Consider the following 15099-nt stretch of genomic DNA (forward strand, 5'->3'; position numbering starts at 1 on the left):
TAAGTGTACTCCTACTGTCTTAGCGCAGTATGGTCTCTCAGTAGTTCACATTGCTGCCTCACGACACCAGGGACTTGGGTTTGATTCCACCCTTGAGCAACTGTCTGTGTGGAGTTTGCATATTCTCCCCATATCTGTGTAGGTTTCCTCCAGGTACTCTGTTTCTTTCCCACAGTCCAAAGATGTGTGGATTAGGTGGATTGGCGATACTAAATTGCCCATTGTGTTCAGGGGTGTTTAGGTTAGATGGATTAACCTTGGGAGGTGCGAGGTTACAGGGATGGTGTGGTGAGGGCTGGGTAGGATGTTCTTCAGAGTGTCAGTGTGGACTCAATGGACCAGTGCTTCTGCACTGTAGAGATTCTATGATGCTGTCCTTATATTCTTTGAGGGATTCGCTTGACCTCAGCTGTCTATACACGCAGCCACATGCTGCTTCTTTTTCTTGACCACAAGTCTCAATTTCTTTAGTCATCCAGTACGTAGCAACCTTGCCCTTCACACTAACAGGAACATACTGTCTCTGAACTCATATTGTCTCATTTTTAAAGGCCTCCCATTTCCCAACCATCTCTTTACTGTGAATAGCCTCCCCGAATTAATTTTTGAAAGTTTGTGTTAATACTGTCAAAATTGGTCTCATTCCAATTTAGAACTTTAACTTTTTGATCAGTTCTATCCTTTTCCATAACTTTTTAAAAACTAAGAGAATTATGACCACTTCTCCCAAAGTCCTCTCCCATTGACACCTCAGTCACTTGGTCTCCCTTATTTCCTAACAGGAGGTCAATTATTGCTCTTTGTTGAGAACATACATCAACATATTGAATAAGAATGTTTTCTGAGAGTCATGCAGCACGGAAGCAGATCCTTTGGTCCGACCAGTCCATGCCGACCCTAATACCAAACTAAACTGGTCCCACCTACTTGCGCTTGGACCACATTCTTCCAAACACTTCATACTCATGTACTTATCCAAATGTCTTTTGAACATTATAACGTTTAACATCTTAACAATTTCCTCCCCATACAAGTCCTGAGCGCTATGACAGGGCCAGCCTATGTTTGGAAAGTTCAAATCCCCTACCATTACAACCCTATTATAATTACAGATATCTGAGATATCCTTACATATTTGCTTCTCAGTTTCCCGCTGACTAAGGAGGGGGGGTGGAGGGGCTCAATACAGTCTCAACAAGGTGACCATCCCTTTTATTCATTTCTCAGTTCTATCCAGATAACTTCATTGGACCATCTCATTTCAACCTTCAATGAAAATTAAAAGGACTCGCATTCCTCTTAGTCTGCCCAGTATTTGTCAGCTTAAATCCCAGTCAGGACAAAGGTGATTTATTGGAGTCACAGCGCTTTTTCACGTACTCCAGCAGGAAAGCAACACACCATTGTCCTTTTGAATAAAAGTTGGCGAGTAAGGGGAGAATGAAAGGACTAGCAACATAGTTGCCTTGGAGACCAATGTAAACAATGAGTTGCTATCGCGATATGAGGCGCACCCGGAATAAGGGAGCAAAAAACCAACTGGGGGAAAAGGTTGCAGGTAAGAGAGATTCCACAGTGAGAGTGATGGGGCTGGTGTTGGAGAAAATGAAAGGCCTTTATTCCGTGAATTTCCGACGGTTCCGTCTCCGGCCAGGTTTTAACTTTAGGAGTGCTTAAACAAACGGCATGTTATCATTTTTTTTAAACCAAAGCTAACACTTTTGGGAATACATAAATTATTGAGTGGTTTTATGTATAAAATGTTCAGAAAGTAGTACAAATTGTTTTAAAAATTTTTTTTTAACATGTTAGCAGATTTTGTGTCTCCCCCTTTTCTGTAGAAACTGATTCCTCACGTTCCGAAAATATCTATCAATGTGAAGGTCATTTAGCCCATCTTAATTCGTCTATCCTGTGCACACCTACACTTCCCCATTTGCTGCACTTTTCATTCCTAAATAATTCCACTGATTTTGTCTCTCACCCAATTGGTGATACATACTAAATAGAAAAGAGACTCCCTAGCGCACTCTTTAAGTTAGTTTTTACTATTTTGAACCTATAACTCCTGTCCTACTTCCTGTTGTGCTATTTTCCATGATATTCCCCAATTTCCTCTGCTGCCACTTCAAATCCATACTGCATATCACCCTTCAGAGATGCAGTCTACTTTAAACTGTCAAGGCTCGCCTTAAGTGGTGCGAACCACACAAAAGTTTGAGACCTCTAGCTCACTGAGCATTGGGTTATGTGCACAGTAAGTATAATTTGCATGAAATTTGCATACTCTGCATGATTTTTAAGTCATGCATGCTGATCATACATTGCGATTTTTTGCACGCTAGCCAATTTTGCCACCCCCCGCCCCCCAAACCCTGGAAATGGAAAAAGAAAAACTGAAATCACTTTAAGTCACATTGCCTCAAAGTCTAATAGTGCATTTCATCTACTTACTGTTCAGGCCTATTATCATCATTATTTCTCACTCTGTCTGCCATCCAATATCTAAAGTCTGCATTATTGACCCTCATTCAAGGACTGCTCAATGACACAATGCTTTATTGCTAATCTCTGGAGGTTGCAGTAGCTAAAGTGACATCTTTCATTGATCCAAGCATTATGAAACACTTTAAAAAAACCCTTCTAATTTTGCCCTTTGTACTGCAGCAAGGTTGAAACCACACATAACATCACACCATTCATGCTGACTTTTCTTTTGTGCTTTTAGCATTGCCCAAGTCAAGCTGTGATACTGCAGTCTGAATCATGCTTTTATCAACCAACCATAAATTTTCTTCATTAAAATAGAGACAGAAATATAAAAATTTAAACACCTGTCTGAGGGGGAAAAAAGACTTTTTGTAAACAATTTTACAGCACTTACTTCTGCAAAAGCGACATCACAGTTATTAGGAACTCTAGTGCTGAATCAGAGGGAAAGTCCCATTGAGCAGTTCATACAGCTGCTAGCAGCCAATTTTGGAGTGGCTCTTCTATTGGTTGTGTGGTGAGAGGAGACCAAAGTAATTGAAAAAACAGAATTTATTTTCTTACCTTTAAAGAAGAATGAAGCTGCACTTAAATTTTTAAAATAATTTTAGAAATTATTTCAGGCAGTGATGTTGTTTTCTTAGGTCACAAATTGTAATGATTTTACATGAAAGTACAAATAATCATGACCTAGCCTTTGCTGTGTCTGTTTTATGACACTTTGAAAGAAGCAACAGTTTGCATTCATATGGAAATTTTCATGATCTCAGTACATCCCCCAAGGTGTCTTGTAGCCCAGGATGGGCTGCTGTAGTGTCAGCACAGTGGTAAAAACAATGACTGCAGATGCTGGAAACCAGATTCTGGATTAGTGGTGCTGGAAGAGCACAGCAGTTCAGGCAGCATCCGAGGAGCAGCAAAATCGACGTTTCGGGCAAAAGCCCTTCATCAGGAATAAAGGCAGAGAGCCTGAAGCGTGGAGAGATAAGCTAGAGGAGGGTGGGGGTGGGGAGAAAGTAGTATAGAGTACAATAGGTGAGTGGGGGAGGGGATGAAGGTGATAGGTCAGGGGGCAGGGTGGAGTGGATAGGTGGAAAAGAAGAAGGGCTTATGCCCGAAACGTCGATTCTCCTGTTCCCTGGATGCTGCCTGACCTGCTGCGCTTTTCCAGCAACACATTTTCAGCTCTGATCTCCAGCATCTGCAGTCCTCACTTTCTCCAGAAAAGAAGATAGGCAGGTAGGACAAGTCATGGGGACAGTGCTGAGCTGGAAGTCTGGAACTAGGGTGAGGTGGGTGAAGGGGAAATGAGGAAACTCTTGAAGTCCACATTGATGCCCTGGGGTTGAAGTGTTCTGAGGCGGAAGATGAGGCGTTCTTCCTCCAGGCGTCTGGTGGTGAGGGAGCGGTGGTGAAGGAGGCCTAGGACCTCCATGTCCTCGGCAGAGTGGGAGGGGGAGTTGAAATGTTGGTCCAGAGGGTGGTGTGGTTGATTCGAGCGGGTGTCTCGGAGATATTCCCTAAAGCACTCTGCTAGGAGGCGTCCAGTCTCCCCAATGTAGAGGAGACCGCATCGGGAGCAACGGATACAATAAATGATATTAGTGGATGTGGAAGGCTCCTTTAGGGCCTTGGATGGAGGTGAGGGAGGAGGTGTGGGTGCAGGTTTTACAATTCCTGTGGTGGCAGGGGAAGGTGCCAAGATGGGAGGGTGGGTTGTAGGGGGGCTTGGACCTGACCAGGTAGTCACGGAGGGAATGGTCTTTGCGGAAGGCGGAAAGGGGTGGGGAGGGAAATGTATCCCTGGTGGTGGGATATTTTTGGAGGTGGCGGAAATGTCGGCGGATGATTTAGTTTATGCGAAGGTTGGTAGGGTGGAAGGTGAGCACCAGAGGCGTTCTGTCCTTGTTACGGTTGGAGGGGTGGCGTCTGAGGGTGGAGGTGCAGGATGTGGATGAGATGCGTTGGAGGGCATCTTTAAACACGTGGGAAGGGAAATTGCACTGTTAAACTGTAAGGAAATGCAACAGCCAATTTGTTGTCAGCAATGTCCCACCCATTGGCAGTCTGATATTGACTAGATAATCCAATTGTTCAATAAGATGGGCATGTGTGCGTGTATATTCCATATCAACAGTGAGCCACCACATTGGCGAAGGCAACAGCAAAGGCATCCAGATTATAAGATTTTTATTATTAAGCTTAAAGACTGAGTTCTACTTTTAAGCCACCTGCCCTAAATGTGGCAGGTCTGAATGAAATCAGTGGAGACCGTCCCCGCAAGAGGTGAATTTTGTTAAAAACAGAACCAATTTCAATGCAGATGAGTCTTTCTCCCAACTCCAGAACAGTCCCAAAGACCATTAGCTAGTGCTTCTACTCCTTTATCCTATCTTCTACTCCCTGTAGCCCCTGGACTGGAGGGTGCCTGATGTGTGTTTTCCCAGTAACTCATCAATGGAAGCTAGCTGGTCTAAATCAGTAGCATAATATTGATTGAGTTATAGAGTCATAGAGATGTACAGCACGGAAACAGACCCTTCAGTCCAACCTGTCCATGCCGACCAGATATCCCAACCCAATCTAGTTCCACCTGCCAGCACCCGGCCCATATCCCTCCAAACCCTTCCTATTCATATACGCATCCAAATGCCTTTTAAATGTTGCAATTGTATCAGCCTCCACCACTTCCTCTGGCAGCTCATTCCACACATGCATCATTCTCTGCGTGAAAAGGTTGCCCCTTAGGTCTCTTTTATATCTTTCCCCTCTCACCCTAAACCTTTGGCCTCTAGTTCTGGACTCCCCCACCCCAGGGAAAAGACTTTGTCTATTTACCCTATCCATGCCCCTCATGATTTTATAAACCTCTATAAGGTTACCCCTCAGCCTCTGATGCTCCAGGGAAAACAGCCCCAGCCTGTTCAGCCTCTCCCTATAGCTCAAATCCTCCAACCCTGACAACATTCTTGTAAATCTTTTCTGAACTCTTTCAAGTTTCACAACATCCTTCTGGTAGGAAGGAGACCAGAAGTGCACACAATATTCCAAAAGTGGCCTAACCAATGTCCAGTACAGCCACAACATGACCTCCCAACTCCTGTACTCAATAATCTGACCAAGAAAGGAAAGCATACCAAACACCTTCTTCACTACCCTATCTACCTGCCACTCTTACTTTCAAGGAGCTATGAGCCTGCACCCCATGGTCACTTTATTCAACAACACTCCCTAGGACCTTACCATTAAGTGTATAAGTCCTGCTAAGATTTGCTTTCCCAAAATGCAGCATTTCACAACTCCATCTGCCACTCCTCAGCCCATTGGCTCATCTGATCAGGATCCCATTGTAATCTGAGGTAACCTTCTTCGTTGTCCACTACACCTGTTCAGGCTTTGTACCTGTAGGCCCAGTTCATGCAGTTGGGTTAGCAACATTCAATTCCTTCTTCAGTCTTTTACTCCAATCAATGGTTAGAATTGTCCAATAATGTCCTGTAGCACTGACAAATATACAGTATTTGTCAAAATCAGTATTATCCCTTTCAATCTGAACCAGACTCTTCATTAAAAATAAGCATAACGTCTTGACAGAGATGAGGGGTATGATTCTCTCCTCCTGCATCTATGGGAATTGAGTTGGGAATTGATAAAATAAGGTCCGAGGGGCAAGAGTTTAAAACTTACCCCACCATTACAGACTCATGCCAGCTCCCCCTGGTCAGTATTGATGGTGGCTGAAGGATAGTTTGAATGTCATGCTATTTGTTGTCAATGGAAGCATTTAGAAACCTGTAGAAATCCAACCAGGTTAAATCAGTGTGTGAACAATGGGGATGCTTGCTGTGAAGTTAAGAAAGTATTGGCTTGTAGGATTAAAAGGTTTTGCCAATCCTTCCTTAATTCCCTTCCATGCAGCCTCAGATCCCCTATGCTGCATCCATGCTCCCATAAATCCCTAGGGTACTTCCATGCCCTCGTATTTATCCAGTACTGATTTATACTGCCTCATAGACCCATTCCATTCCAATCCCTAATGAGGAATTGAAAATTTCCTTTGGAAAAATGGCTTACCCAATAAAAAATCTCAACCAAAACCATTCACCGTGTCAATGAATATTGCCTCGATTCTCTTCAAACTCCTTAATCATGTCAAAAAGACAGGTGTTGAGAACAACAGCAAAGGGTTTCTTTCCATGCTGTATGACTCCATGTTTCTGTAAACTGATTACACCCTCACAAAAGTATCAGTCAAACAAAGACAGCCCTCCCCTACAAACCTGTAAATGGGCCCATCTTGAGTTAAGTACCTCCACACATATCATCTGCAACCGCAGGAGGTGCAAGACTTGCGCCCACACCTCCCCCCTCACCTCCCTCCAAGGCCCCAAAGGAAACTTCCATATCCGCCACAGATTCACCTGTACCTCCACACATATCATCCTCGTCAGATCCACACCCCCCACCAACCCAACCTCCACTCCCGGCACCTTCCCCTCCAACCGCAGGAGGTGCAAGACTTGCGCCCACACCTCCCCCCTCACCTCCCTCCAAGGCCCCAAAGGAAACTTCCATATCCGCCACAGATTCACCTGTACCTTCACACATATCATCTATTGCATCCTTTGCACCCGATGTGGCCTCCTCTATATTGGGGAGACAGGCCGCCTACTTGCGGAGCGTTTCAGAGAACACCTCTGGGACACCCGGACCAACCAACCCAACCACCCTGTAGCTCAACATTTCAATTCCCCCTCCCACTCCACCAAGGATATGCAGGTCTTTGGACTCCTCCATCGTCAGACCACAGCGAAACGACGATTGGAGGAAGAACGCCTCATCTTCCGGCTAGGAACCCTCCAACCACAAGGGATGAACTCGGATTTCACCAGTTTCCTCATTTCCCCTCCCCCCAGCCTGTCTCAGTCAAATCCATCAAATTCAGCACCGCCTTCCTAACCTGCAATCTTCTTCCTGACCTCTCCGCCCCCACCCCAGTCTGACCTATCACCCTCACCTTGACCTCTTTCCACCTATCACATTTCCGACGCCCCTCCCCCAAGTCCCTCCTCCCTATCTTTTATCTTAGCCTGCTGGATCAACTTTCCTCATTCCTGAAGAAGGGCTAATGCCCGAAACGTCGATTCTCCTGTTCCCTAGATGCTGCCTGACCTGCTGCGCTTTTCCAGCAACACATTTCCATCTCTGATCTCCAGCATCTGCAGACCTCACTTTCTCCATCTTGAGTTAAGTCCATTATGCATTCTTAGAGCTTGGTCAAGTGTTCATCATGATGTCACCTGGAAAAACAATTGTCTGGTCATCTGTTCAAATTGCTTCTGAATAATGAACTCGGCTCTCCAAAGTTATGTCAATGCAGCTTACAGAAGGGTTTGTTTAACATTTTATGAGGCTTGTGGTTGTAATAAGTTTTTCTTCCTTAGAGTTTTATTTTCGATTCTTGTTTGTTTTACAGGATGTGAGGAGCATGGGGTCATAAAGGGGCATGGAGATATGGGAAGGTGTAGGGGTGGATGAGGTAGTGTTGACATGATAGAGCTATAGGGCTTAATAATGACCTAATTCTACAACAACGTCTCCAAGAACAGAAGTGGACTAACTGAGCAGGTTGCCACATCACCCTGTTACATTCAGCACTATATCAGGCACGCTTGGGAAGGGGGCAGACTTAGAATTTGCCTGCCCACAGTTCACGGAGATGAAAATTCTGTGGGAATGGGATGGATGATGGGGTCAGGATTGCAATGTCAGAAAATGGCACTACTGCTGCCTGATAGAAATATCATGAATAAAAAGTCATTGGACCAGGTGGGCTATTGCAATGAACGTGACAGAGTCACGTGTGAAATCCAGCAAGACCTGTCTCAGTGTCGAGAACAACTCACGTTTAACTAAACTCTGGGCATCGAGGCAACAATCTTGCCAGGCAGTGGTGAGTTGCTTACAAAGGGGGCTTTCATTGCTTGTTTGTGACCTTATTAACTGCAGTTGTTCCCGCAGTAATATTCAGATTTATATCTGACCATCCATTCTTAGCAAAATAAATATTACAAATTCTTGCTGTGGACCTCAGTGAGTTCCAGGTGGCTTCAGCTCACTGCTTGCACCAAACCTCGATGTTGGATACTGGGCATCAATATCACATGAAATCTGCATTGGCACTGACCACAGACACCACACTTGCATGGACATTGGCATTCAACATGTGCCAGTCTTCAAGAGCTCTCAAGAAACATCTCTGAGCCACTTACAGGATGCTTCAACTTTTCAATGTGGCACCTCTGAGCACAGTGGCAATCCTCACTGTATCGCTGCAGCAAGGACACTGCTCAAGGACATGCACCCAGCCTGTGAACTGAACCAAGCTACATCACAGGGTTGTTCAGTTGCTCTCTTTGTGCTCACTCGCTCTGAGGCTCCCTGGATGGACACAGAATTTCTGCCTTTGTACTACATTGCCTTTTTGTTCTGTGTCCCCTCAGCCAGGCTTGCAGTGCTGTGGTATTACTAGGCTGTTAGTACAGACACAAAGCTTGTTATAGTTGCCCTCAATCAAAAGAGATAGGCAATGCTCAGAAGGTCCCGACTCAGTCGGTCAAGGATACAGTCACTCAGGGAGATCAGAGTTGGGCCCTGCCCGTAAGAGAGGTGAGGAGCCTATTGTCAGACAGTCCACCTCCCATCATGACTCTTTCTGCTCTCTAGTGGACTGTTTTCCTTCTGAAATGAGAGAGAGGCACGTATTGAGGAAGGTGAAAGTGGATGGAACAGTGGTCACTTCCTGTGCAGAGGGCCCACAGGATTAATGAGTTTAGGGGATTGGGTTTGGTGATAGAGACTGAGGACAGATTTTGCAGGCAATCGTGCGACGTGTAGAACCAAAATCAGAAACAGCTGCAAAAACTCAGCAGGTCTGGCAGCATCTGTGAAGAGAAAGCAGAGTTAACGTTTCGGGTCCGGCAACCCTTCCTCAGAACGTGGAGACTTGTAGACCAAGTGGGAGGTGGGGACAGTAGCAGCGAGAGAATAAACCAGTATGAGATATCAGAGAGAAGATGGTGGCAGTAACACTGGTGGAAGAATGATTGACTTTCTCCCTACGTTGCTGTGCATTCCTCCAGATGGCTGAGACTGCAATGACCTGCAAAGTCACCTTGGAGCAGGCTGGCATTGAGACGTCCTCTGCTAGACCTGGGGGACGAGGATAGTCCTTCACTGCATCAGCCCATCCACCAGGACCTATAGGTTGCTGCCCTGAAAGCAGGCTGAAAGCGGTCCCTTGTCTGCCATGTGTGGGGCAAATGTCAGGAACCATGCAACATAGTTGCAGACTGTTAGTGCTTATCTGGGAGCACAGCTGCCTGTTAAAGGTTTGCAGGATATCCCAGAAGTGGTGAATTGTTCTGGGTGCAGTGAGTGGCAGAATGGAGCTGGAATCAGATAGAGGTGGGTAGGAAGTTAATGAAGCAATTTTGGTAAGGCACAGTGAGAAATCTCTCTCGACCTCAAAACTTCCACAAAACTTGACGAAATTAACATTTAGCCAGAAAAGTAAGAGTCAACCCATCATTTCCTATTCATTTGTTCTATAAAGAAAATTTAATTTCTATGGCGTTATTCACTATTTAATTGCATTTCTTATGGTGTTTTATCTTGTTCAGATTTAAGCAACCTTTCCAATATTTATCTTGTCAAAATTGCAAATGTTATTATTTGCCAAGTTGCAACTAAGAATTATCTGAAAATTTTAACTGGATATTTTCAAATGCTGAAGTTTATTTATTCTATTCACTTTTTTTCTACAAACAATTTAAAAATACACATCCAGACTTCCTCTATTTCATTCCTGGATTTAATAATTACGTTCACTGCTGACAATCCGATTCTCTTTCAACTTCCAAGTTCAGTTATTTTTATTTTATCTTATTCATGATCAGGTCATCAAACTTGTAACTTATCAAAACAAAATCCAGTTCCCATGTCACAGGTGTCATCTGTTTTTATTAGCTAATAAAGCTAATTCAGTTCAATTCAATTGATAAAATTAATCTGAGACCAGAAACTCCCAGTTAAAGGTTTCTGCAGAATTGTGGTTTAATTGATGCAAAAGATGCTGTGCACAATAGCTACCTATTAGGTTAGGAGAAAGTGAGGACTGCAGATGCTGGAGATCAGAGCTTAAAAATGTGTTGCTGGAAAAGCGCAGCAGGTCAGGCAGCATCAAAGGAGCAGGAGAATTGACGTTTCGGGCATAAGCTGCCGTTAGAAAATCTTAGCAGCTCTTCTATTTGCTATCAATGGAGCCTGATCTTGGTGTACACTTCAGATTTGGATATCTGCTGCTCTCTGGTGGTAGATCAACTGCCAATAGCTGCAGGGAAAAAGAAATCGAATTAAGTGTGCGCATGATGAGACAAGATTTTTATTAAACAAAGAGTAACAATTTGCAATCTTACGAATTAATAGTTTTTGTTTTAAATGCCAATTGTTGGACAAACCGATTGATTCATATGCAAGCTATCACATTCCAGGTGCCTGATCAAATTGTCAATTATTTGACAATGTATCTCCATTTTACTTCAATACCCTGTATTTGCAGGAGTACATTTGTAGCTTAAGAAGTTCATGCCTAAACAGAAAATCAATCTGTTCAATTGTAATAGAGTCATACAGCATGGAAACAGACCATTCGGTTCAACCACTCCATGGTGAACATCATCCCAAACTAACCTAGCCCCACCTGCCTGCTCCTGGCCCACATTGCTCCAAACCTTTCCTGTTCAATTACCTTAGTGTCTTCTAAACGTTTGTAACTGTGTCCACATACACTTCATTAGGAAGTTCATTCCACACATGAACCACCCTTTGTGTAAAAGATTGGCCCCTCATTTTGAATTTTAGTATAAACATGTTCCAAAAGATTTTCATTGATGGTTTATAGCGTGTTTAAAGTTGCATGGACCACATACAATTTTTGTATCCTGTATCTTTATTCTGTTGTAGTTAGTGCATCATCTTAATAGACTGTTTTCTTACAGGTATTTTACAATTGAGCTATAACAGTTGTGTCTGATTAAGAAATTTACATAATTTCTTAACAGCGATTTAGTAAAAATCGATACGATTTACAAGTTTATACAGGAAATTATTGACCTATATTCCTAATTTAGTACTTTAACTATTGGATGACACCTGGTTAGAAAGCAACAATCCAAGTACATGTCAAAAGAAATCTTGCAGATATTAGAAATGAAACAGTCTTAAGCTCAGAATATTCAATTGTGCTATTGTGTTTTATTTGTTCATGGGTGTGGGTGTTACTGGCGACACCAGCACTTCCCTAACTGTCCTGGAGGAGATGGTAGTGAGCTGCCTTCTTGAACTACTGCAATCTATATGGGATAGGTGTTCCCATAGTGCTGCTTAAAAAAAAGGAGTTCAAGGCTTTTGACACAATGTCAGTGAAGAAATGGTGACCTTGTTCTGTTGAGATGATGAATGGCTTGGCAGAGTACCTGCAGGTGGTGATGTTTCCATGCGCCTGCTGTCCTAGTCTTTCTAAGGTGGTAGAGATTACAGGTTTGGAAGGTGCTGTCAAATGAGCCATAATGAGTGCATTCTGCAGGTGACACACACTGCTGCCACTGTGAATCCGATGGGAGTGCATGTTTGTGGGTGTGGTGCTGGTCAAGTAAGCTTCTTTGTCCTGGATGGTATTGAGTGTTATTGGGACTGCACTACCCAGGCAAGTAGAAAGGACACTTTCCTGACCTATTACTGACTTATGCTGTGTAGATGTTCGAGAGGCTCTGGGAATCAAGAGATGAACTAGTTGCTGAAGAATTCTCAGACTCTGACCTGCTCTTTTCGCCACAGTATTTTGTGTGCTGATCCAATCAGTTTCTGATCAACGGAAGATGCTACCATATGAATAATGGGGGATTCAGTGATAACAATGCAGTTGAATGTCAAGGGTTATCATTAGATTCTCTTGCTGAAGTAGCCATTGGCTAGCCCTTGTGTGTCTGTTGCTTACCATTTGTTAGCCCAAGGCTGGAAGCCATCCACATCTTACTGTATATAAGCAAAGATGCCTTCAGCATCTAAAGAATCATGAATGATGCTGAACATTGAGAAATCGTCAATGGAATTTGACACTTCTGTCCTTACAATGGAGGGAATGTCATTGTGTGTGTGGTTAAAATGGCTGCAATCACAGACTTTCCATCAGTGGCTAAATAACCTAGCTGAGACGGGAATCAGTTTTACACCACTTCTATCACTTCTACATTGCAGAAAGTAAATTGTGAATATACAGGATTAATCAAGGATGAACCCTGGTTAATAAACACAAAGAAATATATAATAGTGAGAGACTGGGACAGAATTAGCTTTTGAATTTTCCTTGCCCTCTCCAAAGATGGGTGATGTCTTCATTCAGTATTTACCTTACCTTTGAGATTCAAAATCATGTAGTAAATATTTACAAGAATAAATGTAATAGTCAATATACATTAGCACACTTCGTACTTATTCCAGAACTACCTTGAATTTGTCTGGAAGATTTACTTCAGCCTAACAGTAGTTTCTGGGGTGTTAGGATATACTAAAAGAATGGAGTGCCTCAAGTAAGGTCTATGATACATTTCCATTTCATGCGCAATTCCTGTGCATATTCAGAATGTTTCGGGTCTCCCATTTACTTGCTCAATGAATCAAATGTTCCTTTTTGAAACCAGTAAAATATCTAAAACCAAAGCAGGGCTTCTGTCTTAAATACTCAAAGAAAATGGAAAAAGTCAAGTTTTCTTCTCTGCTGTCATAATGTTTCTCCTGGGTTCCTCACTGCAGTATCCAGAAGGTTAAACTTTGCAGATAGGATGGTTACAACCCCAGAATGATGGTTTAGAATTCCAAATCATTTCCATGAGATTCTCCCACGCATATCTCTCTTGAAAGCCCACCACTAAAACTGGGCTATGGGGGTTGTGAGGTCCCAGCATCAAATTGGAGGGTCCGCAAACATCACCAGCAACTTCCTCACAAACCAGCTAAAAAAGGCAAGGTCCATTAGTACTCCAAAGTATGCTCAGACATCCATTGGCTGCTGTTGTCAGGAACCTGCACATATTATAAGCAATGACTTGCAACATTGGCATATTTTCAACCTGCACACTCTTGATTTGAAGGAATGACTCATTTCCAGATGATAAACAGAGCATTCAGAAAGAAACTGAATTTGGACACATTGCCAGCCTCCACTGCTTTCAGACCAGATGCTTGAAGAGAGCACATCATGTAAGTTGAGCTGAGGGGTGATGTGGAAAATTAGATAGGTACTTGTAATTTTCCAGTTTTTGAAAGTATAGAGTCATAGAGATGTACAGCACAGAAACAGACCCCTCGGTCCAACTCATCCATACCGACCAGATATCCTAAATTAATCTATCCCCATTGCCAGCACTTGGTCCATATCCCTCTAAACCCTTTCTATTCATATACCCATCCAGATGCCTTTTAAATGTTGTAATTGTACTAGCCTCCACCACTTCCTCTGGCAGCTCATTCCATACCCCCATGATTCCGGGAACAGTGGCATTGTTGATAATTAACGTTTTAAGCTGTTTTAGCTTATTCACTAAGTTCCTGCCACAGTTCTGTAACTGTTCAACTGAGAATGCCCACAAATGCTCAAGAGATTTGCCTTCAAGTTTTCACTCTCTCTGGGCCCAGGTCTAATGGACCAAGTTGATAGGTTATGGTTTTACCTCCAATGTCGTGCACCTGAAATGGCCACTTGTGTGCGCTGGTGAGCCATCTTTTCCTCTGCACAGGCACTGTTTGAGGAAAAGTTTGATAAATTTATTTTATTTTTGTACCTTCTTGTATAAGTGACCCTTTGCAACTCAGAAATAAAACAGAAAATGCTGGAGAAACTCAGCAGGTCTGGTGTTACCTGTGGAGAGCGAAACAAAGTTTAATGTTTTGAGTCCAGTTTGACTCATCTTCAGATCTCCTCCACTTGGACCCTGGCTCCTAAGCCACTGCCAATGCTGTTCTACTGGAACTTGTCTGAACACAAGGAATCCGTTAGATCACTTTCCTGCAGTTGTCAGCCCCTCCGTATGGGCAGGTACATCTGCCCTGTTGGTTGGCTGAAATTGTGAAGGCTTTAGAAGAATATTTGTGCAGAATATTAATACACAATATTTTTGACTGGAGTGAATAGATTAAGTAATTTCTCTGTTATTGCTCATTAGATTACCTCAATTTGTGATTGGAAAACTGTCACTAGCCTCAGTTGCAATATGGTGGACTTTATTCAAACCATGGAACCTATGAACAAACAGACTCCGAGGCCTAAGTACAAATTCATTCATCACTTAGCATCAGGAAATTCTGGTATGTAATAGTCAGAATTTTAGTTATAAGTTTATTTTCTGCTTATTGGCCTTGCGTGCACTTAGTGCTCCATGTTTCTGCTAACCCTTTGAGTGAACACATGCTGAAAATTCTCAGGACTAAACCCAATTTGTCATAAGCTGTTCACTTTCGGAAATGTATTTGCTTTTCTTCCCAAATTTAAAT

The 15099-nt window shown here is 43.1% G+C and overlaps 1 protein-coding gene across 1 annotated transcript in view; it reads left to right on the forward strand.

The window, feature by feature from the left end:
* Positions 1-13715: 13715 nt before the first annotated feature.
* The window catches only part of stpg1 (sperm-tail PG-rich repeat containing 1), a 49249-nt gene continuing 47865 nt past the window's right edge, over positions 13716-15099 (forward strand). Inside the window, exons 1-2 of the mRNA XM_043717678.2 lie at positions 13716-13809; positions 14772-14913. Of these exons, the coding sequence (XP_043573613.2) occupies positions 14820-14913 (94 nt within the window). The 5' untranslated portion in view covers positions 13716-13809; positions 14772-14819. The remainder of the gene's footprint in view (positions 13810-14771; positions 14914-15099) is intronic.

The sequence above is a fragment of the Chiloscyllium plagiosum genome, unplaced genomic scaffold (genome assembly GCF_037043375.1).
Source record: "Chiloscyllium plagiosum isolate Xiang-an unplaced genomic scaffold, Cpla_swu_hap1 HiC_scaffold_30, whole genome shotgun sequence".
In the NCBI taxonomy this organism is placed as follows: Eukaryota; Metazoa; Chordata; class Chondrichthyes; order Orectolobiformes; family Hemiscylliidae; genus Chiloscyllium; species Chiloscyllium plagiosum.